General features: G+C 35.8%; 1 protein-coding gene across 1 annotated transcript in view; it reads left to right on the top strand.

Annotated features, from left to right (window-relative positions):
• The window catches only part of SAMSN1 (SAM domain, SH3 domain and nuclear localization signals 1), a 128,238-nt gene that overhangs the window by 22,696 nt on the left and 78,630 nt on the right, over positions 1–26,912 (top strand). Inside the window, exons 4-9 of the mRNA XM_006216127.4 lie at positions 2,443–2,480; positions 4,213–4,299; positions 10,767–10,846; positions 12,790–12,973; positions 17,764–17,816; positions 26,436–26,562. Of these exons, the coding sequence (XP_006216189.2) occupies positions 2,443–2,480; positions 4,213–4,299; positions 10,767–10,846; positions 12,790–12,973; positions 17,764–17,816; positions 26,436–26,562 (569 nt within the window). The remainder of the gene's footprint in view (positions 1–2,442; positions 2,481–4,212; positions 4,300–10,766; positions 10,847–12,789; positions 12,974–17,763; positions 17,817–26,435; positions 26,563–26,912) is intronic.

Below are 26,912 nucleotides of genomic sequence, written 5' to 3'. Positions count from 1 at the left end.
TTGGGTTATTTAGGTCAGGCTTGGCTTTATATTCAGCACATCAAGCTGCCAGAGGACGTGACACACACATGTTGCATAAGGTAATGGGATTTTTTAACTAATAAGCAGGAAATGCATAGGGGCAGGAAGTTGGTTTATGGGGAAATTTCCAGATTGGTTGCTGATGCTACAGGAGAATTGGCTTCCTTGCACTCCGCCATGGTCTGAAACCAAATTGTTAATATGTGCATTTATTTCTGGATGTAGGCTTTTTCGACAGTTTTTGCTTCCCCTGTCCCAACACCTCCTCTCCCAAAGCATTTTGTGCTTTCATGTTCTTTCCTCCCTTTCCTGCTCAAAGCTTTCTCCCAGTAAGGATAAAAAATGCATCCACTGTAAGTAGGTAATTGCATGATTAACAGCTTAGAGCACCTGCCAGGCAAGGCAAGTTGTATTTCAGCCCAGTTAGCTATTTAAACTGTAGCAGTGGCATTAAGCATGTGCAGGAGTAAAGAAGGAATTTTTCAGCAGGGCTCTTAGTCTTAAAAATCGCCCCACCTGTGTGGCTGTTTACTGTATCCCTGGATAAGGAACTGACTAATCCCAAATCAAATACTTAAACAAAATTACAGCTCTTGGCTTATGATTGGTGCTTCTACAGGTGAGATGATACCCAAACATGGAAGGGCAGAGGAGGATGAATGAGAGGGGAAGTACCTGGCGCTTACTGAATGTGGATTTTTCAAATCAGTAAAATAAATCAAACGTAAACCAAATCAATGAATGCGTTCTTCAGACCCCAACCAGCTAAAATCAAATTGAAAGCTCTCTTGAGTTCCTCAGTTCATTGGTCTACCACTCCCCTCATGGTATGCACCTACTTCACTTTATCATATTATAAATAGGTTTTCGGGAACATTTGCTCTTTTGCCAAGTAATGTTCTGTATAAGCATTTTGAATTTAAAAAAAATTTAAAACAAACCAAAATAAAATGGTTAGGAAAAAAACAAACATTACCTTTGCAGGTTTTTGAAAAGAATGTGAATAGTGACAAACATTCAAGCTGGAGCAAAGTTAGTTAGTTCTATGTACATGTGTGAGTTCACCTAACATGAAAATTGGTTAACATGGGTGAGTCAGTATAGTCCTATCCTCTGTTTCTGTCTTAGACATTTTACTATGGCAATTTTCAGTTATACACAGAGGAAGAAATAATGATGAGCTCACGTCACCAAACTTAAAAAAGTATCAATTTATAGTCCATCTTATTTCATCTCGACCCATTTGACTCCACGCTCCCACCACCACTAAGGTTTTTATTTTTTTAAAGCAGATCCCATACATCTAATTTCATGTTTCAATATATATCCTTAAAAACAAGAACTGTTTTTTTTTAAAACATAACCAGATTACCACTACTGCACTAGAACAAAATAAAGAAAACAACATAATATCACCAAATATAGTCAATGTTAAAATGTCTCTGATAGCCTCAAGTGCTTCTCTATAGTGGTGAGTTTATTTGAATCATAATCCAACCAAGATCCATGCAATGCATTTCATTCATGTCTTTTCATTTATAGGCTTCTCTCCTCATTTATTTGTTAAAGAAACTAGATTGTTTAGAGGAATTTTTCATATTTTGAATTTTACTGATTGCATCCTTGGGTTTTTGGGTTTTTTTTTTTTTTTTTGCTTTTTTTAAAACACGTGTTCTCTACTCTGTTTCCCGTAAATTTTCAGTTAGATCTTGAGGGCTGATAAGATTCAAGTCTGATATCTGTCTCTCTATATTTTAAAAATAGGTCATCAGTGACTGTACTTCCTGTTGCATTACCCCAGAAGCCCATATAGCTGGTTGTCTCTATCTTTATGACTGTGAAATTGCTTCGTGGATTCAGATGGTTATCAGACTGATCCATCCAGAACAAAGTTGCCCACTGGCCTTTCAGTTAAAAGCTTGGACAGCAATTGGTGATTGGAAATAATAACTGCCCAGAGTTACTGTTTTATTAGGGATTATACAATGGTTATATTCAATTTGTAACATTATTTCTGTATTTATTGAACAGAATTATTTTTATTTTATTTATTTTTTTATTTATTTTGTTTGTTTGTTTGTTTCGAACAGAATTATTTTTAAAAGAACTTTTCCACATTAACTATTTAGTTACCTTGAGAAAAATTCATGTAAAAGAGGCCTATTCTTTTTGGGGGGGGGCGGTTGTAAGTGTTAGTTTCTCCCTATCACATGGAAATTTGCAAGCCAAGATTATACTTGTATAAATTGTACTTTGCTATCTAGGGTCAGGAAAATTCAGAACCATATGTAGAACTTAAGAGGTAGAATTTATTTCTGCTCTTCAAGGCATTGCACACATGTTTGGGTGATCTAATTTATGTTTCATTTAAAATATAATTTATTAAATCTTGACTTAAATATGTTTCTTTTGTTCTTCTAGGTCAATCCAGAGATCTATGTCTGAAAGCAAAGTATTTGGTTAGTAATTCAGAATACTATTCATGCAAATGTTATGTTCTATTTCTCTAAAAGTGACTTTCTTCTGCTAATCCCATAAAGCAATAATAAGTGATTAATGAAAGTCAAATTGATTTGTCTTTAAATTCATTAGAAGAAATTTTTTTAAAAAAAGAAATGTGGTCCCTTTCTAATTTTAAATGGCTATGACAAATAAGCCATTGATTTATTCAGAATAATTTCCTTTTATATTAAAAAATAATTCTTTACAATGGTGTATCGGCTGATTATCTCCCAGCTTCCCAACTTTAGCTTGGTGACCTCTTAGATATCTTTTCAGATCTATGAATCTAGGAATGAATAAAAGAAGCCAAAAATAGTTGAATTATAAAAGACTTTTTCAAGCATTTCAAGCTCCAGAGCTTTTCTTTAGTTTCTGTGATTATAGCATTTATAATAAAAATAAAGATGGGTTGACTTACATTTTAATTCTAAAGTAAATATCTAATTATTTTTAGAAAGTTAATGGATGGTGTCTCTCCCTTACAGATACAGGGAGTCACTAATTACGAAACATTCACAGTGACAAAACAATTGGATTATTCAATCAATAATTCATTTTTGTGCAGTTTGTCACACTTGTGGGTACCCCTTTTTCTTTCTCCCCAGTAGAGCCTAGGAGTTGAATCTTCAAATGCCCTTCTCCCTCTTTTCAAAACCAGTTTCCTGGATAGAATATGAAAAGCTTATTCAGGCAAAGCGATGATCACCACGGATGCATCTACCACGGGCATCTGCGTTTTAATTGGGTCTGATCCTCTTCCCATAGAGGCATCTGTGGGGGCTGAGTCCCATCTCACTAGTCAAGGCCCTGTGGCACTAGTTGCTAAATATTTTGAATATCAGCCTTGATTTGAAGATTGTATGTTCTTAAATAAAAGAAAGTAAGGCAAACTCTTATTTTCCATTTATATATGCCACTCTCATAGCAAATTCAGTCTGTGCACACAAAACTGTAGATATTTCCATGCTGACATAATTCTTAATGATCACCTGCCTTCTCTGTAGTCAAATATGAGAGCAAATAGTGCCTTTAAAACCAGCACAGCATGTCGAGTTTGTTTCCATGTGATGCTTTGGTTGCATTATTTAAAATTTGTTTCATCAGTGGTATGATACAACATGTAGGAGGATTAGTCATCTGTAAGCAGATTCAAAAGGATTCCAGTTCTTCATTTTGGGGCAGTTCAGTTCTTTACAATGTGCCCAGACCTGCTCCAGGTATTGGAAGGACAAGGCTGAGAAAAACATGGTTCTCCCAGTAAAGGATCTTAGAGTTTCTTGAAACTGTCCCAGCTCAGTGTTCTCTCTACACACTTAATCATTTTATTAAAAACAATGAGAAATGTGGAGAGTGGGGCTACTTTAATTGATGTATAAAAAATAAATGGTTATTAATTCAAGAAAAATACACCAAAATAATGTAATCATAAGCTATCAAGAGGTATTTCAGCAGCAACCTTCTATTATATATGCTTGGGTCCTTATGTAGTTCATGGAAATAAATGGGAGCCCACAGGACATCTAGGGGTGTCCATCAGGGACCAGAACTCCGCAGAATGGACCACAACACTTAATATATCACTTACCAAGTTACAACCATGTGCTGAACTTGTTTTGATACCAAATTTCTTACATTTACCTGGCAGATGTTACTGTAAATTCTGCTAACCTACCTTTTGCTTTACTTTAGAGGGAAAAACTGTGAATGACACAATTTGGCAGGAACCCAGCAAGCATGAGAATGATTCCCATATCAGAAGACTCTGTCAGCTAAAAGGTAATTGCTAAATTTAGTTTAGCTGACTTTGCATTTTCCTATAGTTTAAAGGGCGGGTAAGAAAAATTTACTTCTTTCTTCATTAAAATAAGCAGAGCATTGTGGTCTACTTAACAAGAAAAAACTAATAGAATAGAATGTATATATTGTTAATAGAATATATGTGTGTGTGTAGATACACAGACATGCAGAAAGGAAGTGAAATCTAATTAAGTTGCCTGTTGAAGCAAAAAATCAATTGCAAAATATTTGAAAGTCTTTAATGTCTACAAGGATGCAAAAATATATTAAAATTAGCCACACAGAAAAACCTTCTAAAATAACACTAATATATTAATGGTTGTTATTTTTAGGTTTTCTTAAAAATTAAAGAGAAAAAGCTTGATTATTAATGCAAGATTAAATACATTTTATCATTAAAAAAAATCCCAAGAAGAGCAAATTAGCAGCCAGGTATAGGAAAATTTATTAATAATAAATGACTTCATAATTAAAATTACTTAACTTTGAGAAGGTAATGAATAAAACAGTAAGTCTTAATAGTTCACAAAGATAAACAAAAACATAAAAAGTTGATCTGCTTGGTATTCTCTCTACAATGTTACTGGAACAAGAAATAATTGCTCATATTAGTTATTGATTATTTAAGAGTTTCTGATTTTTTAATTTAAAAATATTTTTTAGTATTTTTGGACAAAGGGAATTGTAATGTACTTTTATACTCAAGAGTTTAATGATTGGATTATACATTCTGCCCAGATTTTGCCTTTTGTTTTTTCACAGAGTTCATAGACTTACAAAGTAGTTGTTTCTGAAAATAATAATTTTCCTTTGAAATATTTCAGTTTTATCCAGGTTTGTACAATGTTTTGGTGATTAGTTTTAAGTTAATTTTAAAATATTTACAGTTTTCTCCATCATAAATAAATAAGTAGGTGAAACATTTGGGGATTATTTTAGATATTTTCTTTTAATTATAACATAGGAAATGTTTTACTAATATATTTTGATTGGATTCTGTCCTCACCTCATGGATGCCAGCTGTATTCATTCCCTAAGACAGACATTCATCCCCCCATCCATTCATCCCTCCACCTCTTCAATAAGCACATGTTAGTTCTAGATTATTGTATATTCATCTATAAAGAATAAAGAAGGTATAACTATATTACAGATTATTTTTAGTTATGAATTTTTTCATAAACCTCTTCAAGTATTCTATTTTCTTAAACTTTCTTTCTGCAAAATATTGTGTTTTTTGTTCTTGTTTTTGTTTTTGCTTTAAATTTAGGAACAATTGGCAAGTAGTTCTACTACAGCCACACTGACAAAGCAGCAAAAAATCTTGGTCTGAAGAAAAGTGCTTCCGATTAGTGATCTGTTCTTTGTCCAAGAACAAAAATGATAGCCTTTACGGAAGACTTTTCAGCTTCGACGTGTCTCAGATCCTTAAGTGACTATGTGTTCGTGCTGTGTGTGTGTGTGTGTGTGTGTGTGTGCGCGTGTGCATGTGCACGCACCTAAGAAGTTCAGCAGACATTTCAGCAGGAGCAGCTGAGTCACAGGACATTTCCTAGGGATTAATGCTGTGCTAGAGAGTTGATGGCCTGAGACCAAGGCTGTCGGTGCCATTGTAAATTGAAGGGAGAAATTTAGTCGAAGAGGGAGGGCCACAGTTTGTGGACTTGAATTTTATGGGTGTAGTAGCTTCCTTTGAAGTCTCAGAGTATTTCTAAGCAATTAGTGCCCTACATATCAACCTACAATATTTCTTTCTCATTTTAACCACTATGTTTTAGCTGTTAGTTGCATAATGACTTAAGAGTGGTCTACTGTGCCTGAGGATAGGCTGTCCGTAAAGCTGATTGAAATAACGAAAGCAAGGTGCTTCGTCGCCCATGATTTTAGTGAACACTAGTGATGAAATGGTAAAGACTGTCTTGCAAAAAAACAGAAGAGACTATATAGGGAAATACAAGGTGGGAGTGACAGTGACTTCTAAAGAATCTATTACAAACTCTAAGACCACAAAAAATGGCCCTTTCTCTCAATTTTCATTTCAAAATGGTATTTCCACGTGACATGTTATATTAACAGCATTTCAGTCCTAAAGAGTATTGGGCCTGATGAAGGAAACTTCCACAGGGTTTATTTAGCCAAGGATTTGTGCCTGGAATTTTAATCCCTAAAGATAGTCACATGCCCTGATAACATGACTGTGTTATGTTGGTTAAAACAGAATTTATCAGATTAAGTTGAGTGCCAGAAGCGTTTTTAGTTTATCTACTCCATTTCCTTCTTCTAAGAATAATTTTATTTAAACCTACATCTCTGGTACTGAGACTACACCTGTTAAATAAGCGGAGGATAAATTGAGTCAGGACTTTACAACTGGAAGATTGGCATAGCTTTGATATCAAGGGAAATTAATCTATAATTCATGTTAATTGTTTTATTTCAGCATCATAAACAGGCAGAATATTCATAATATTCATTTCAGTAAATTAAAATCAATTTTAAAAAATCTTTAAATTTATTTTGGCCTTAGTTTTCTGAGGGGAAAAAAAAACCTGAAAAGGACAAACTTTGAAATCTATGAATTGGAATTTACCCAAGATCAAATTAAAATTTAAGGAAAGATATTTCCGAGAACAGAGTTTTCATTATTTCATATCAGAAAGTACAAAGAACAGAAACAAAGTAAAATTATTTAAAAAGTAATAAAAAGAAAACAAAGCTTATTTGGAGATTTAGAGTTTTTTTTTTTCAAGCAGTATGACTGTGATACACTATTTCATGAAAACAGAAAATATGCAAAAAAAAAAACTGGCATGTATTAGTAAAGGATATAAGGGGCTGGAGAAATTCAGCAAGCATAGTTAGTAAAGAAAGGAGAATTAATTCCACCCATACTGCTGCAAAATTATTCTTAAAATAAACCCTCTTTACATATGGTTTTGATGAGTCCATCATCAAAAAGAAAAAAGCCATTGGTAGAAGAGGATGTTAAGACCCTCCAGTTTAACAGTGGAAATTGCCATTAATTTGAAATATTCTTTCCTGGATCTAGTCAGTATCATTACTGGGCCAGCCTCTTCAGAGTAAGCATAAGCATATAAATATTTCAGCTTAGTTTTTCTAGATCTTATTAATTCTTTTTCTTTATTGGCTCTATACCCTCATTTTCAAGATGTTAAATATATATAGGCACGAGTGTACTTACCATTCTGTTTAATTCTCAGGGACCAAAATTTGATTGAAAAATCGTTTCTGAAGAGCATGTAATTTAACTCTGGTTAGACGGGACTACATGAGGAATGACAGAGAGAAGTCTGATTTTACACCTGAATGTCTTGCTTACGATGCGGGAATAAACCTCCTGTGCAGAGGTTGCCTGCCCCCGCGGGCCTCTCTCACCTCCAAGGAAGCCTCTCCGAATTGAATAATGATAACACTCTGAGTTCTAGTGTTTTGTACAAATAAGTCTCGGAATCCTTTCAATTCTTTAGGAGCGTTCTTACCTGAGTGTGGTCAGAAGTCTAATCTCCATTAGACTCACCTAAAAGCTGATTAGAAATATTGCCTTTTTTTTTTTACTTCATCCCATTTTTTTTCCTGCATCTGCATTTGAGAGGCAGTTGGAGTCTGAATGTGCATGTTGGATAGTGTATTCTTACATACATTGTCATTTGTGACCCACTTATGTAGTTCATGCATGTACTGACAATCTACTGCTACAAACAAACCACCCCAAAACTTGATGACATAAAGCAGCATTTTATTCGGCTCATGGATTTTGAAGTCAGGGATTCAGTCAGGACAGTGCTTCACAATGTCTGAGGCTTCCTCTGGGAAGACCTAAATGCAAAGGACTTAAATGTCTGGTGACTAGGATCACTTACAGTTTTCTTCACTTACGTGTCTGGGACCTGTCTGGGATAACCTGAGGCTGGGCTCAGCTGGGACTGTCAGCTGGAGAACCATTATGTGGCTTCTCTACGTAACCTGAGCTTCTCACAGGCTAGAGGCTGGGTTGTGAGAAGGAGAGACGTGAGCAGGAGCATCACACATCACACTGAGAAGTGTCTGGAGAGTGAGCATCCCAAGGGACCCCAGTAGACGCTGCCAGGCTTCTTCTAACCTAGACTTAGAGGTCACAGAACATCACTTCCACTGCATGTTACTGTGACAAGCCAATCACTAAGGCCAGTCCAATTCAATAGCGGAGAATTAAACTCCATTTCTTGATGGAGGACAGCCAAGGTCACACTGTGGAAGAACGTGGGATGAAGTAGATATTGTTGTGGCCATCTTTGGAAGATATAATGTGCATAGTACCCAATTCAATGACTGCCTTTATTGCTGCTGAGGACCAAATTGCTTCTCCCTTTACAAATGTTTTCTTAGAAGGGTAATACTGAGGAGACGACAGATAAATGTGTAAGACTACAAAACAAATGGCTAATCTTCATAAAATGCCATGTTTCTGGTGTCCCTTTCTTGGTCCAAAACCCTCAAAAGTCTCCCATCTTCTAAGCAAAGGCCACAAATGGGTAGCTTTATAAATGTATTTATTTTGAGAAAAAGCTGGTTTGGGGCATACAGTATATTAAAATTCAGGAAATTTTATGTTAAAATTCAAATAGTTATACTCTCTTGAGAAACATGAGGAGAATTGACAATCCTGGGTCCGGAGTCTGAGGTGATTTCAGTTGAGTGAGCTGAGATCCATGGCTGCCCCTTAGCCATGGTGGACCTGCCCCTCGCCACACGCCTCCCAGTGTCTCCCGGACAAAATTCGCTTCGCTTAGTTAAGTTACTTATATGACTTTCTTAGATATTTATATTTGCAACATTGGTCTGATGGGTTATGTCCAAATTCCTCCACCTGGTACTCAGGGCTCATTAAAATTTCTCCTCACTCGCCTACCCAGCCTCGCCTCCTCTTGTGCAATGTCTAAAATTGCCCTCTGACCTGATCAATCTCAATCTCTGCATTTAATTAGACATGTTTCACTTCCTGCACACTACAGGCCAGTGTTCATGGCATTGCAGTTGTATTTGTAATTTTTCCTTTTCTTCTACTTTTCCAAACTGTCAGCCTTCTTCAAGCTTCCATGGAGGCCCTGCCTCTTGCACGAGTGCTCTGGGTCACGGGGCTGTCTCCCCACCGTGTGTCCCCATCACTCATTTTGCTGCCTTGCATTGTTGCATAAGTGATGGCCCTGACTCAGCTGCTCCCAGATTTGAGAGTACAGGAGTCCACTTCACTGTTCTTTTCCTGCACCCAGAAGAATAATTATAGAGGGAGCGCTCCAAAATTCAGGGTAAAGGGATCAAAAAAAGGGAAGCGATGAAAAGGAATAAAGGAACAGAAGAATTTTTTTCTAAATACAGAGACTAAAACATTTTTAAAAAGGCAGTAAAAACTCTGCTTCTAGCCTTCTAACCCTGTGATGGATGGCAGCTCTTGCTTCAAAGAGCCACATCACAAAACCAGCTCATTTTAAAATTTAAGTATTTTCTGGAATCTTGGAGTGTGGTTACTCTGATTTGAAATATTAAGTCATTGGTGGCAGTAACTCTGAGCTGTGAATTTAGCATATCTTTTAACCAGAGCTATATTGGGAGTTTGGAGGAAAACCTGCTCCGCTTTTTCATTGTGCATGGAAGGTGGGCCTCGCCTGCTCCTTCCTCCCCCACAGAATATAAGAAAGAGGAAGAGTGGAAAATTGAAGTAGTGACTAGAAGTAAAAAGGAGTGAAGGTGAAAGAAAAAGTCATCGGCCTGGTGGCCAGGAGATTTCTGGGGTTCTCAGTATCCTCATCCATAAGCGAAGGGGCTTCGGTTAAGTGATCCATAAAAAGTCCTGTCTCGGTGCAGCACAGGGTATAGTCCAGATTTAAATAAATGGAGCCTCTTTTACAGGGCCTGACAGGGAAATGCTACTATCTTTTGAAAAGGTTTCATTTAGCTGCAAGCAAATGGATGACACATTCCAAAGCTTTTCCCAAAGCATGCAGAGAACAATTTCAACATAAATAATTCATGCTGAGAAGACATAAACTAATGAAGCTCAAAATGCCAGGGGTGGAAAACTCGGTTTAACAGAAACAAGTGAGGTGATACCTTCATGGAATCGCAGCATTTTGGAGTTAGAAGTGGTTCACTGGCTAAGATGCTACTCTTTTATTAGTGGGAAGGAAACTGAGTCCCAGAGAAGTTCCATGATTTGCTCAAGAACACAGCTGGTCAGTAGTATTCTTTGTTTTTATTGTGTTACATTTCTATTTTATTTGCACCTATTTCTGGTAAGAAGAGCATATCTTCAAGAAAGTAAACACTTATGGTCTAGTCAATATAATGCATTAATAGACTAAGGAAAAATTTTATGAGTATTCAGTTGCACTTAAACTTCTTAAATCTCGTAATTCCTGATAATGTCTATGTGACACCTCTTTTCATAGATCTAAATGAAGATGATTTTCTTTGGAATAATAACGTACATTCTATGCAAGGAAGAAAACTACAAGACATTTCTTATCAGGTAACGTGAATCATCAACATGTACGTGGTGTTTTGTGAAAACCATCTTGCCACTGAGCTCCGTCATATGCTAGACGTAGCGTACAATGCTTAGCCTTGTCGTTATTTTGTATTTAGTTCTTGCAGGTTGTTTTGTAATTGATATGCTTATGTCTCTGTGAATTGGAATGTAAATGAAAAAAATCAGATGACAACTTGAATTAATAAACCATCTTGATTATGCAAAACGTCATGCTCTACAGACTTTTGATAAGTAACTGTGAAATTAATACACTGGGATTTTCTCTGACAAGACCTGTGCTAAGTGCTTAGAATGATCTAGCAACCTCCAGTGAGGGGCATGTCCCTCATGTTCCACGTTTGGTAAAAAATCATATACTGTGATTTCTGAAATATCCCTTTAAAAATTGTATTAATTAGCCTAGGAGTTCAAGCAATTAAGGATTTCTGAACCTGGGGCCTCCCTAATAATAACAACATAGCATTAATTAACAGCCAAATAATTGCTCTTCACCCTGCAGCAAAAAATCGTACGTAGGTCAACAGGGCTAACTCAGGCACCATACTGAGTTTTGATATTTTTCTGACAGCCATGGTATTCTCTTTAATCATTCTGATGGTTTTATTAGAAAATTTAGAACTGAGCTTCCTCGGTGCAGTAGATTGATCAATAGGCAGAGGGTATGTAGCATGTGAATTGCGAGGGGCTGACTTGGTGAGGAAAGGGAGCTGGAATTCCTAAATCCAGCCTGATTTCTGAGGCTGTCGGAGGCCCTCCGACGCATTAGACAGTGGATCATAACCTTTGACCAACCGTAGTATCTGCGGGCTGCTCTGATGCTGCAGAAGTGATACAGCTATGCTCCCGGTGGGGCGCCTGCCCATGGCTGCCCGTTGCCAGAAAGTCATCCACCAGCCGGCTCTCGTGCAGGGTGTGGTTGAGAGATCTGGAAACAGAGAGACTCTGCTTGGATCTTAGTTTGGCCCTAGTAGCTATAGACTTTGTGCAGTTAATCTCTCTCTGCCTCAGTTTTCATCATCTGTAAAATCAGAACCTACACCTCGTATCTGTCATGAGGATTAAGCAAGATACTTCATTAAAGCACTTAGCTTCATGGCTGGCACTCAGGAGATGCTTAAAAAATTCAGTTATTGTCATTGAACCTCTTCTTTTCCCTTCCCCTTTTCTCATCCCCTTACTTTTTGCAAGAACTTAATGACACTTTCATAAACACAGCTCGCAGATTAGCTCTGAAATATGCAGTCTCATCCTCCCAGATTTAGGTGAGGTCTCACATACAGTATCTAAGTGAAACATTATCTGGTAACCAGGAAAAAATAACAGTCGGTTTATAGTAAGAGCTCCCCGACATGCTTTGTGCCCAGAGAAACCCTTCTTTAAATCTCTAGTAGAAAAATAGAACCATCTCAGAAATAAGAAAATGATGTAGAACATTCTTGGAAGAAAGGGTTAAAGATAAATCTTTAACACCAAACTTTCTACATGTTTTCACTGGCCAAGAAATGATCCTTCTAGAGAGGTAACCATTCATTTGTACTATGGAGTTTATCACAAAAGATTAGCTGTGGGAATTCATAGCCAGTGATGGACAGGTGGGAGCTATCGAATCTAGAAATCTTGGTGTGAGAATTGGGGCTGGTCTTATCTATCTTTAATATGTCTCTTATTATTCATAGTAGGCATTCGATTGAGTTTAACTAATTAAGAAACACTTTTTCCTGAATGACAGAATATTTCAGTGCAACAGAGTATCATTAAATATTAAGCAGTACTATGCAAATTGTTAATCTATTAACTCTTTGTGACCAAGGAAAAGTAGAAGCAGCTTACTCTTTGAACGATGTGGGAGAGAGGGAACCGTTCTCTGCTCCAAGGGGAGACTGGCCTGTCAGTGAAGTTCATAAAAACGGACTCTGGCACAGACTGTGGCCTCTAATAACACGAGAAGTGACATCAGGGCAGTGTTTCTCCAAGTGTGGCGTGGGAACCGTCTGTATCAGAATCGCTTAGGGTATCTGTTAAAAATGCAGATTTCTGAGCCATACCCTGGTCAAAAGGAATCAGTATTTTTACATGAGTCTTCAGAGGAGGCTCAGTACCTGACAGGTGAGACTCTGCGATGCAGACAGTTGATGAGCACTTGTCTGTAGACATGATGTCTCATGCACTTTCACTTTACAAACCCCAACTTGGCTCAGGTCTCATCTGGGGAGACAACAGCCTCCTGGAAAAACCAAAGCTGATACTTGTTCTGCATTATGGGAATGACATGCATTCATTACAGAACTTTTTAAAACTATATAAAAGTAGAAAGGATTAAGATACTGAATAATATCTTAATAGGGTAAATGTTTTCACAGCACTGGCCATTTTACTGAATATCATTAACATGAGGTAAGTTCCTAGGATGCCAAACATATTATAGTTATTATTATCATAGGATCATGCTTACAAAATATATTTTGGACAATAAAAATATTCAGAATAAAAGAGGTAAACATCAACTGAATTTTCTGAATAGAAAACCCTCAACCAGACATGTTTCCTTCATGTTCTCAAAATGAGAATAAAGATCTCAGATGGAAGAAGTTACAAGGAACCAAGTGGCAGGAGTCGGAGAAGATGTCTATGAAACGTCTCCTCCAATAATGACTGTGCTCGGTGAATATTTTTGTCTACTTGGCCTGGGATGGGTTTGCGGGAGAACCAGGCTTGCAGGAGAAGTGCTGACAGGAGAGTTTGAAGCAGAGCAGACTGCCTGGTACTGTGATCATCATACCAACCCTAAAGAGCATCCTGGGGTGACTGGACTCCCAGCATGTGTTTTGTATTCTTTGTTCTTGTTTGTTCTTTCCTGGCAGTGTTCAGTTGATGGCTCAAACCTTTTGTAGCATATTGAAAAGGGTATAAAATATGCAGTAATATTTTCAAAAATGTTTCATGCCTCATTTCTCACGTAAATTCTTAGGTTGCATTCAGCCTTCAGAGCGTCATTCATATGCATGATGGGCAAGAGGGATAACATTTATTACTTTCAGTGCTGGTGATATTAAGCACTGTCAAGCTCCCCAACCCAGCACGGCACCAAAACGTTTTCTCCCTGGGCAACTTCAGTGGACAAAGTGTTGCTGAGGGAATTAACTGTTAGATATTAAAATAAGTATTTATATTTATATAAAATATATATTCATAAAATATGTAAATGTGTCTACTTATTTATTATAAATAATCAATATATAATATTTTAATATATATGTATATGATAAAATAGATATGTTTATATTTTTATAAAAATATATGTCTGTCCCCCAAAACCTTAGGTTCCCTTCTGTGGCAGATATTACTAAAGGTTAGATCACTCCACACTCTTACAGTCTATTTCTTTCTTGATGTCCTTTTCTATGGAGACTAAAGATGAGTATTTGAATTGTCAGGCTCCCCTGTAGTTAGGGGTGGTCATAAAACCCAACTCTGGCCAATGAGATGCGGTAGATATAAATGTCAAAACGCCTGGGGAGGGCTTTCTTTTTTGAAGAAAAAAGCAAAGCCTCCTGAGGAGAAAGCTTTGTCCTTTGCCCTTCTCTCTCCCTGGAGCTGGGACTTGATACCTGATGAGTTAGCAGTTGTCTTCCAACCACAGGGCAAAAGGCACATGTTAAAGATGGTGGAGCGGGCAAATGCACAGAGCTTTATTCATCAATGACATTCGAGTAACTGCAGCATTGGACCGACTATCTCTGGACTTACTGTGTGGACATATAAGCCCCATATTTGTTTAAGCCACTATTGTTGGTTTTCTGCTCCACAAAGCTGAATGGATGTCTAACTCATACACTTTATTATTAAAACTGTTAATTTTGCTAATGCTGAATCTCTCTATTGATATTAGATCAAACTGTGAACACAGAGTTGGATACTGTCTAGACTCAGCTCTGATTGTACAATCTAGACAAGCCTCCTTCAATTCTCAAGCAGTGTAATTGACATTTAGAGTTGAGAGTTAGTCATTTAGTCGGTAAGATGAAAATCAGATTAGTAGCAAAAAATCTATTAACTACATACAGTCTGTTGGCTAAACATAGACTTATAACTGAATCCCAGGCAGCACACCATTGTCAGGAAAGGTGTGTAAACTAGATCAAAGTAGGACTGCTTTTTCATGAGCTTAACTGAGGTCATAACAGCAGGTGACTGGGGAAGAATTTTAAGGTTATGCTGCGATCTGCTTGTTAAACAAACAGAAGAGGCAGGTCTCGCATTAGATTTCATCAGACACGGTTTTCTGTGGTTCTAAACAAAGGTGTGAACAAACTATAAGGCAGGGAAAGATATGGCCAAAATGACAGATTGTTTAATTGGTACCCACAGTGTCAACCCCCAAATAGTCTTAATGTAAGATGTGATAATCCAAAAATGAGATAATCCAAAGATGAACTAATGATGTTGTATATTGTTCATATTTTCAAGTACTTTCTTCTCCATTATTATAACTTTAGCAACTATATTAGCTATCTGCTGGTACATAACAAATTACTCTCAAATTTAGGGGCTTAAAACAACCAACATGAATGATGTCAGAGTTTCTGTGAGTCAGGAGTTTGGGAGTCGTATAGCTGGGGATTCTACCTCAGGGTCTCTTACAAGGATGCAGTTAAAATGGCGTTGGAAGGCTGCCCATCGCAGAAGGAACTGCTTCCAAACTCCCTGTCAGGGCTGCAGCCAGGAGGCCTCAGCTCCTGGCTAGGGGGCTGTTTGGAAGCATCGGTCTCCCACCATGTTGGCCTTTCCATGGGGCTGCTTGAGGGTCCTCATTGCATGGCATTTGGCTTCCCTCAGAGTGAGCTATCCAAGACACAGAGTAAGAAGGAAAACAAGAAGGAAAACCTTTTAAAATCTGGCCTCAGTTATTGCTTAGTGGGTACACAGTTTCTATTTGAGATGATGAGAAACTTCTGTAACTAGATAGTGGTATTATTGGTTGTACAACATCATGAATGTCCTTAATGCCACTAAGTTGTATACTTGAAAATGATTAAAGTGGTACGTTTATGTTATGTTTATTTCACAATAAAAATTTTAATAAATAAATAAATATAAAACTATACTTTGAAAAAGATCTAGTTTCAGAAGTCATACACCATCACTTCCACCTTATTCTACTTTTTATAAGCAAGTTATTAAATCCAGCTCATATTAAGGGGGGCATTCTGATCCATCTTTTGAAGAGTGCAGTATAAAGTAATTTGTGGACATATTTTAAAACCACCAGAGCTACTTGATAATATTTTAAGGTTATAGGTGAAGGAGTTTTCCTGCATCTCAAGGGCAAGATTATAACTCATTCTGCAAATAGAAAAAATATAGAACTCTGTTAGCTAGAAGAGAATATAACTCCCTTTTTTAATATAAGACTTTAAAAAGTGGCTTTAGTTGTTATTAAAAGAATATTGAATGTTATGAAATACACATCTTTGGTAAAGTGAAATTAAAAACAGACTAAATTTTCTTGTTTTAGTTTCCAAAGTTATACTGTATCTTCATCTATCTATCTATATTCCCTTTTAAAGCAAGGAAAAAACCTTAAGCAACCCTTATTTTGACTTTTATTCACAGAAAAGAAAATGGTTGACGGTAACAAATGAATTTTATGAATGAGCTACTTTATCCAGCCAAGTTCTAATTCTAAATACATATGGGTGTTTTCTCCTCTTGATCATCTTAAATGGATGATAGGAATTGTATGGGTATTCCTTAGCACCATTCTCATTTTTAAAGAGCACCAAATACTACTTGACATCTTTAAAAACACAACAGGAACCTGAAAATGTGGGCCTAATTCTTTAAAAATCTACATACTACACTCAAAGGCAAAATAAAATCCAGTCATTCAGTATTAGCTTCAGTCCCCTTAGCTATTCTGTCAGTTTCTACTTTTTGCTTCTTGGTCCTGGGCTGCAATTTGTGGGACTTCTGCCAAACTTTGGACTTTTGGTTACTACAAAGCTTAAAATTTGCTTTACCTTTATATAAGTTGTAACTCTTGACCTAGGACTTGTTGTTTAAAGTCTCGGTGCCTCAATCTCCTTATGTGTAAAATGATGCTAAGAAAAACTTCTCATGATGGTTATAAACATTAAACAAAACAGCATATGTATACCACCCCCAGAAGGTGTTCAGTGACCATTTATGTCCTCTCCCTAAACTTTTCTTAACCCCATTGTAGCCCTCCCCTTGGAATAAAATTGAAATTCTCATCTATTTTCTGTTATAAACTCCATTCAATGCCCTTTGCTGAATTCTTGTGGTGTCCTAGGTGGCACCTGTGTTTGTGTTAGGTACTTGGATTTTTCAAGAGTAGTAGACAGTAAGGAGCTTACATTGCCAGGTACCAAACATAATAAAACTATCCTATGCTACGACCCCAAGTATCACTCAACTCCAAATGTATATTTAGTTTGAGTTTAAACTCTCTCAGAGTTTCAAAACGGGAAACCCATTATGTACCCGATAATGAAGACCATTAAGGGAGTAAGGAATAGACTGCTTCATAAACTATTTTTCTGACCCTAACTCTCTTTCTACCAAACTTCTTCTGGATTTTGGACCATGTGTTGGGACTGGAGTAAGTGAGGGATTGGGAGTGAATTCACTTTATATAAGGTATTTATTCTCTATATAGATCCATGGACATACATACTAATCTTTGCATATGTGTATGTAAAGATGAAGCCACTGATGAAACATTAATCAGTGTACTTTGATAACATAATAATTAGAATTGAGAAAATGGATCCTTTCTCAATTATTCTGGTACCTTAGTACAGTTTCATTTATTTGTTTTTAAAGAATGTCAACATCACTTTTTTTTTCCTAATATTAAAAAGAGTGATTTTGAATGTTGACGTCCACCTCCCATCAAAGACATGTTAAACCTACTGCCAATGAAATGGTAGGAAAGTTCCCCTTGGATAATCCTTTTTAAGTGGTTTTTCCATCTCTTTTCCAATAATTTTTAACACCATGAGCATTGTTTTCCATAGTTCTCTATTAACTTTGTTTTCAGCTGCTACATGAAAGTGTGATTAGAGAAAATAAAAAGACTTGTTCTTACTGAGAAATTTCCCAACTCAAGAGAAGAATAAGCATTTCCTTCAAAAAAGGGTGAATTTTTGTGTAAAAAAATTTCCCTAAAATTTAGCATTTTTTCCTGAGATATGGAAAATTTTATACTGTTATAAAGTATATCTTCTTTGTGTTCCAACTCTCTCCTATGACATTAAACTCCTCAGATCACATTAACCACCTTCCTTTCTTGTTAAGCTATTGCTAAACAGAGGTTCAGGGAAAGGACATGCTTTTGCAAGTATGGAAAATTTCCAGGACACTCATGCACATCAGCAAATCTTGTAGTATGATGGACTTGAATAGCTTGTAAGTTCTCTTTGCTGTTCTTTTTTCAGACTGACTTTCAGAAACACTGCAAGTTAAATTATACAATTTTATTTGATTATTATTTCCCAGAGTATAATATAAATTTGCAGATTCTGTGGCAAATAACCACTTTCAACAAATCAAGTTTCTTTATATAGGCATAAATATAATACTTTCCAGATACCGCCATTCACAGTACTCTTTTCCCAAAGATAATGTTACCATCTAAGTTTCGGTAGTAGTTTTCTTCTCAACCATAGTCTTTTTGCCTAAGAGTTGATAGCTATGCGAGGTAGGAACAGGTGATGGAAAGGTACTTAAGTGTTACTTCTGTTCCCTGAAAAATTACTGTCCCCTACCTTGTTTGTTTCCCATGCCTTTTAAGTGTTTAATCATAAGTTAAATATCAAAGAGCTGCGGGGGAAAAAACAACTGAATTCAATGAAAACCAAAAGGACCTTCCAGATGAAAATAAAGCCCTGCATTTGGGAGGACTGAAAAATAACTTAATCAGAATCAAGAGAACTGGATCCGAAGACCTGGAGCTTCCACTGGCTGTGCTCTTAGGCTATTAAATTCACTCCATGTCTCACTTTTTTTACTTTTTAAAAGTTAGATATTGGACTAGATGAATACAGAGACTTCTTTAAATGCTAAAAATCTGCAATAAATAGTAGCTCATTCTTATTTATTCCTTGATACTCTTCTGAGTTCCAAGAGTTTACGTAAGGTAACAAAAGGAGATACTTATATAATCTAATGACCCTAAACTTACTTGAACAATGATGAACTCCTGTGACCCACTCCTCATTTTATAGAAGCATAGAGAAGGGAACTGGCTTGTTCAAGTCCACATGGCTGGTCACAATGCAGAGCATCACAACAGTCACTTATCTGCAGACCAAGGCTGATTCTATTAAACCAGGTTTTCCTGATATTTTTCATTTATTTCTTGTGTATGTTACATTATAACTCCTAGATATAAGGGTTGTATTTTTTCTATGTCATTTCCTAAACTCATGACTCCTTATAGTGCTAGGAATCCAACAGGTACTTAATAAAAATAAATTTATATACTGGTTCTTAAATTTCTCATTGTTCATGTGTTTTGGTCATGACAGAGTGTACCCAAAAAAGAAATGTTCTTATGAACAGTTTCAGAAACTTCTTCAAAATTGCAAAGCAGATAATATTACAGGGAAGTAAGAAAGATGTTGCTTCTGTAGCCTTTGCTCTTAAACCAACCCTACCTCATTTGCATCCCTGACTTGTGTAATTCTGGCAGCTTCCAGCTGGCTTGGCAGTGTCTCCACGTCAAAAGACTGACCCCAACCTATGGATCAATGAGCAAAGAGCAGTCTTGGCTCCTCATACAGAAATGGGGGAGAGATGGCATGAACTTGGAACTTCCTTGTGCCATGGAAAGTAGAGCTAGGTGGCACATTATTCCAATTCCAAGAATTATGCACCTCAAAATCTGCTTGAGAGGAAGGAGAAGGAGCCAGAAGTCTGCACTAGAACTTGAGTGGGTGATTTGTATTTACCCAGCGGGATAAGACTGTTACATAAAGGGCTTTATTAGGCATGCTAAATTCCACTGCTTAGCTGTTCAAATGCTTGCTAATCTTCTAGGCAAATACATTACCCTTCACACGTTACCTGATGCAAACTTTCTCTCCTATGACTAACCATCGCATCTTACTTGTATTTCTCATATGACACACATTAAAATTTTTCTCCAGATGTATTTTTGACCAGCTATTCCGTTCTCATATATTGATTGAGCATGTTAGAGACCAGGATTGAGATGTGCAAAATAGCTCTGGAACCCCAAAGAGCTCACCTTTCAGTGGAGGGGACAGACCCAAAAACTTACATGACTGTTTTTTTAATCACTCACATTAAGCAATGAGCATTACAAGGCAGACAAAATGTCTTATTCTCTTTTGCATCTCCCACAGATTAGGTGCCCAGTAAATGTGTGTTGAATGAATAAATAAATATCTTATAAGCCTTCTAGGAGAATATATTCTATTTCATTAATTAATGTATTCAACTGCTTATTCATTCAATGGCTTTTTTATTGTGTCCGACCCTATTTTAAGTGCTGATTCATCTTCATTTAATTTCAATTTCTATCACTAAAATAATAATAATTTTGTAATTATAATTATAAGAATATATCTAACATCAACATGGCAATTTTTCCACCAGTTATTTCTTCAATCAATATTTCATTTGTGTAAATGAATTATTTTCAAATTGTTTTTTTAGTTAGTTGTAGTTCCATGAAAGCAGTAAAATAAACCTCTGAAATGAAACTTGTTTATTTTCATGTATTTGCGTTGATTAATTCTAGCTCATAACCTTCTTGGTTTTATTACTGTACATTGAGTTACTAAATGTTAATTGATCATTGTGACCTTACAAATTATCTTGTTAGAGTATGTTTTAGGTCATAAATAGAGAGTAATCATTTTCATATAAAAGAGAATGGAGACACAGCTTTGGCAGAAAAAGATTTGATTAAAAAAACTGGTATTCTAAATACATTTTTAGATTACAGAATTTCTCCCAATTATAGAACTAATATATCTTCATTGTAGGAAACTTAGAAACTGTAGGGTATATAAAGAAGGAGAAGAAAGAAGCCACCTAGAGTGGTATTTGTGCTTTTTATACAAATTCACATTGTGAGAACACAATTTATATAGTTAGACGAATTGAATTTATTTAGTCTCCATAAGCCTAAGTTTCTCCTGTTTAAAGGAAGGGATAAAATTGGAAGGGATTTAAATTTCCTCGAAGTGAAATATATATATGAAATAGAACATATATATATATAATATTAAATATAAATATATATGTAAAGAAAAAATATAGAAAGGATATATATACACATATGAATAGGCTTATAAATCTGAGTATCTACCTGATACTTATATTCCATATTGGAGAACTTATATTTAACTTATAAAGTAAAACCCTGAATTTGGTTGGTCTTAATTCGGCTGCCAATACTAGAAAACTAGTAATTATGCTGGCTCCTGAAAATCTTGTGAGAAAGAACATTGGATTAAAAGTCAGAATACTTGATTCTCATTCTAGCTCTGTTATTAATGAATTATCTTTCCCTGGATAAGCCACTTAGCTTCTCTGGGTTTTCTCATTTTTTAAATAGACTAGTAGACTAGATGTTCAATAAGTTCCATCCCAGCTCATAAAATATGATTGTAGGACTAATTCAGTTCAATAATTCATTGATGCTATTTTCAAAAAATTATTCTATCATCCTAACAGTCAAGCAAAGTGTCAGAAAATGTGGTGTATTTAATCCAACACTTGTAACAAAATTTTTACATTATTTAAGGAATGTGAGCAAAGTGAATTAAAAGATATGAATATTTATATATGAAAGATACATACATACTAAAGAATATGTATAAAATTTTTAATTTATATTCACTTGTAACTACTTTTGATGGAGAAAAACAATAAGTAAACTACAATATTTTAATTTCCTCTCATTTCTCAATTCTTAATACTGTTTTTCGCATCATTACATTTTGAAGAAATAGATGAATACCAGATCAAGTCCTCAACCCTTTATTCATTTATATATTTCATATTATTATTTCAATTAACTCATATGGAGTACTAACTATTAACAATGTTATAAGTACTAAAGATACTGCAAGATGCCTATATAGAAGGGTATGGTTCCTGCCTTCTTTCAGTTTAGAGTCTATTGGAAAGAAAGACATTTAACCAATGATGACATGAAAATATAAATCTGAAACTGCAGTGAAAGCCAAGAAGGTAAAAGAATGAAGACTTAATTTGAACTTGGAAGTCAGGAAAAATGTCTCTGAAAAAGAAAATAACATTTAGATTGAGGCTTACAGAGGTGAGTAGGAAGGAATTAATCAGGTCAAGAGAATGAGAATAAGCATTCCAGGCAGAGGGAGCAGCATGTACCAAAATCTGAGGAAGGAGAATTATGGAGGTTGGGAACTAGAGGTCCACATCTTGTGAGCCAGAGGGGAGCCTAGAGATATGGGTCTTAAAGATCCAATTAGGTATTGTGGATTCTATTTAAGGAATACTGTGAAATTCTGCAGTAACTTAAGTGGGATAATATCATCAGATTTACATCTTTCAAAGAGAACTCGAACATTATATTACCAATCAACTAAAGAAGTGCATAAGCTAAAAGAAAACCAATTCAGGAAGTGGCAATAGTTTCAATGAGAGAAAATTAAACTAGGGTGGTAACAATGGGAATAGATAAAAAATAAACAGATTCAAGACACATTTTGGAGAATAGCCCAAACTCAGTAATGGAATAAATATAAGTAAACAAAGGAGAGGTAAATGGCAAAGGTGGACTGTGCAGCAGGGTAAATAAAGATGATATTCTTCATCTTGAGTTGAAGAAGACCAGATGAGAATTGTGTTGGGGCAGGGGGAGTGTCCAGAAGTCAGTCTGATCATGTTTACACATCGTTTTAAGTAGGTAGTTGGATATGTGAGTCAGAAGCTCTGAAGAAAGCCCTAGAGAAATAAATTGGGAATCATGTAAATATAAGTGGTAATAAAAGCTGTGTGTGTGTGTGTGTGTGTGTGTGTGTGTGTGTGTAGATGAGGGAAAAAAATGATGGTAATATTAGATGAGAACTCAGAGTTAGTTCTAAAGGAATTTAAGCATTTAATTTGAGAGAAAAGGAGGTATAAGCATGAAAGAGAGAAAGAACAGCCAAAAAAGGTGAAAAGAAAACCAGGAACATGATGTCACAGAAGCCAAGAAAAGAGCTTCCTAAAGGTCATCATGGTCAGTATTGCTGAATATCAAGTAGTAATGGAGTTTGAGGATGGTTCACTGGACCACAAAAGCAATTTAAATAGAAAAGTAGACACAAAAATTGATTGATGAGTACATGAGGTGCGTTGAAAGGACAAGAAACTCAAAAGATTAAATTAAAAGAAACAAACACAGTTAACTTTTTGTGAGAATCATGCCTGGGAAAGGAGTAGAAAGAGTGGTTAATAAAAGATAGTGAATTAAATATAGATGAGATCAGAGCATGTTTGAAGGCTACTGGGAAAAGCCCTTTAAAAGGGAAGATGATCAAAATTCAGTAAGGAGGGAAGATGAATAAACATGTAAATAAAGTTCTGTCACTCCCCTGATTAGAATAAACTACATATTCCTCAGCCTGCTCTATAAAAGCCTCCTTGAAAACTCCTAGTTAAATCTCTGGCCTCATCTCATGCCACTCTTCCGTTCTTTCTCTTCCCTGGGCATTCACTAAGAATTCTTCCAGGAATTCTGGCTTCAGAACTTTTTTACAAGCTGAATCCCCTTCCTTCTGCTATTTTCCTGGCTGACTCATCTCTGTCATTCAAGTCTTAGTTGAAATGTTCTTCCTGACGATCCAGTGGACCAAAAACCATCTCCAAATTTTCACGTGTCTGGTTCTTTCTTGTCATTCAAGCTTCAGTTTCAGTATCCTCAGTGAAGCCCCTCTTGATCACCAAATGTAAATTAGTAACACTCTCATCCCCACTCCATCACCCTGTTCATTCTTAGTACAGTGCTTCTTATGCCACATTTTCTTGTTTATGTACTTGTTTATATGTTTATGGTATGTCACTTCTCTCTGGAATGTAGACAATGAAAGCAGGGAGCTCATCTTACTTGCTCAACACCATATTCCCAGAATGTGGGATAGTGCTTGGCATACAGTAGGTGCTCAATAAAAGTCTGTTGATTGGTCAAATGGTAAGTTTAATTTACAGGTCACTTTTCTTTATTTTATTTTTTCTCTTTTATTTATATAGGTCAGTTTTCTTAGAAAATGTCTAGAAATTAAAAGGCACATTATTAAAAATTTCAATCAAATTCTGTACAAATATACAGGTAAGAGATTAGGAGATAGTAGTAAATAACATTATTATTTTAAAATATTATAGAATACTTCTTTTTAATAGATAATTTTAATGATTCTATATCTCTTATAATAATGTTAACTCTAACTTTCATCTGTCAGGTGTATACTACCTAATAGTAAGAAAAGGTTTTTTCAGAAGTTCTTTGCTATTAGAACATAGTCAATCTAATATAAACAATTCACTATGGATAATCCATTTGGTAGATAAAACATATGTTTGAAATCAAAAGTGTATTTACATTCTGCAAACATTGATTAAGTCATGCACTATCTGAGGCATATGGGATTCAAAAATGAGTAAAATCAACAGACCAATCTCACTAATAATTCAAAGGTAAGTGAGTGAATAAAGACACAAAAGTTAACAATACTGTGCTTTAAAGAGGCTACCATAGCATGAACAAAATAATAAGGGGTCAGTTTGTTTTTACCTCTGGGCCACGAGACCTCACTCATCTGAATTTAGGCACTCAAATGCTCCCATTCCTCCTAGGGGCAAATTGTTAATACGAAGTTCAGTTACCCTGGTGTCTAACACCTTTCCCTAAAACAAATGAAAGTCTTTTTCACAAAGAAGGGGGAGAGAGAAGGTTATTTCTGATGCCAGTGTTTCAATGGAGAAATTAAGCTTTGTCTGTAAGAGACAGAGGTTGCCATAAGAAAAGCAGCACAATAACAAAAAATATTGTGCTCAATGCTTGTGCAATGCCAGCTCATTATTTCTGGAAGGGGCTAAAGATTAGAAAATGACTCTTCCTGAGTTGCAACAGGCCTGTAACTGAGTAACTCGGAAAGGACTGAAAAGGAATACCAGGGAAAATAATACAAAAATAAATAGCAATAGAAATTGTGTTGAGCTGAGCATGACCTTTGGAAAGAGAAGGAAGATTTTGCATATCTAAGAAAATCTCATCACAGTCCTCTCTGAAAGATTAAAATGATTTCAATATTTTTCCATTTATTTAATGCAAACAGGTATAGCTTGTTCTGACAAAATGTCACATTTCCTACTCAGGTACTGTTATTTAGAGGCAGAACATCAAGTTGATATTGGTTGTTCAAAGTCATTCTTAAAGACAAAGAATAAGAACTAAATATAATAATTGGAAATGTTTGCATTATGTTTTTCTTCCAAACATTTCTTTGGGCTTATAGTCTCTGTCAAAGATCAGAAAACACTGTTATAAATACGTCTCATTCAAACATTAATATGGAAGCAAATCATTCACCTTTTGAAAATTGCGGTATCTACTTAGATGTCATTTATCAGAACGAGGCAGAAGCAGGTGGAGAAATACTTCTGAATTCTGAGTTTTCTGGATGAAAAAGAACTATTCCTTTCTGTATTATTTCTCATCTTGTTAATACAACAGAATACAACTATTTTACTAATTAGCATAACATTTAACACATGAAGTGCTAATTTCCAAAATATTTTGAAATACTCTTTTAAGAAAGCTATCTTAAAAATAATAAGTAAAAGCAGTATAAATACAAGTTTGTCAACATTAAGCTAGTGGGAAATAATTCTCTATCTTCCAAAAGAACTTTGAGTCATTAATGTAATGCTAATTTTTTATCGATATTTTTTGCCACAATATGTACTTATATACTAAAACATAATATAGAATGCTGTGGCTGTGTTTTGCTTTTCTCAATGTGTATCTTCAAGAAAGAAAGAGCCTATTCAAAGAAAAATATATTATTGGAAAAATGTTTTACTTGAAATAAAATGCTGTTTTACCAGAAATTTCCAAAAGGAAAATGAAGAAAATCTGAATTCTACTTTTTCTTGAACACCATCAGTCTATTCCAACACATGCAAGTAGCAACTTTAAATTTCTTATTCCATCTATGTTACGCTGCAAGGAGACTTGTTCCCTTCCACTATTTCACAGTGAGCAGGAGTGCCTCATTTATAGATTCAATCCATTTTGCTGCATTTTGAAGTTAAAAGAAAAAAACCTGGTTAAAAAATGCTCTGCTTTAGTGTGCCTGGCCAGCTGTAATGTATTTTCCAAGTCTGAACCCCAAAAGAGCAGTGTGCTTTCAAGTTACTGCTTAAATTGTCTCAGGCTACAAGTTAAGGTCATGTTAATTTTCCTACATTTATGATCTTGACACATTTTATATTTAATCTTTTGTGGAGAATAATTTGTCCTCACCCTGAGTTGTGTTTGTGCTAGACCATGAAGCCAGGTGGTGACCCAGCGGAATCCACGGGGACATTAAAGAGACTACAGAAGCTGGTCTGGACCAAGAAAGCCAGGGTGACGAGTCTGAATGAGATGAAACCCATGTTAATGAATCTCCGTAAGTAAGAACTCAATGAGCTGATAAAATGTTTTGAGGAAGAGTTGGGGTAGCATATGTTAATGAAGGACATTTTAATAAGACCCTAAAATAATCATTGCCAAGTAATTTGTGAAACAACTATCAGTAGACTGTTCCTGAATTTCACCTTACATCCCTGCCCTACCCTGTTACTCCTTTGCCTCAGAACCAGACTCAGGGGTAGAGCAAGAGAATGAGGGTCAGATTTCCCACCGTTCTCAGCCTGTGGCCATAGAAAACAGTGTAATTCAGTTGTGATGTGAGTGCAGGTAATTGGCATGTCATGACATGTAACGTTGATACTCATTTATTTACTTACAAGAATGCCC

The sequence above is a fragment of the Vicugna pacos genome, chromosome 1, assembly GCF_048564905.1.
Source record: "Vicugna pacos chromosome 1, VicPac4, whole genome shotgun sequence".
Classification (NCBI taxonomy): domain Eukaryota; kingdom Metazoa; phylum Chordata; class Mammalia; order Artiodactyla; family Camelidae; genus Vicugna; species Vicugna pacos.
The sequence above is the reverse complement of the archived record's forward strand: the minus strand, read 5'-3'. Positions and strand labels throughout refer to the sequence as shown.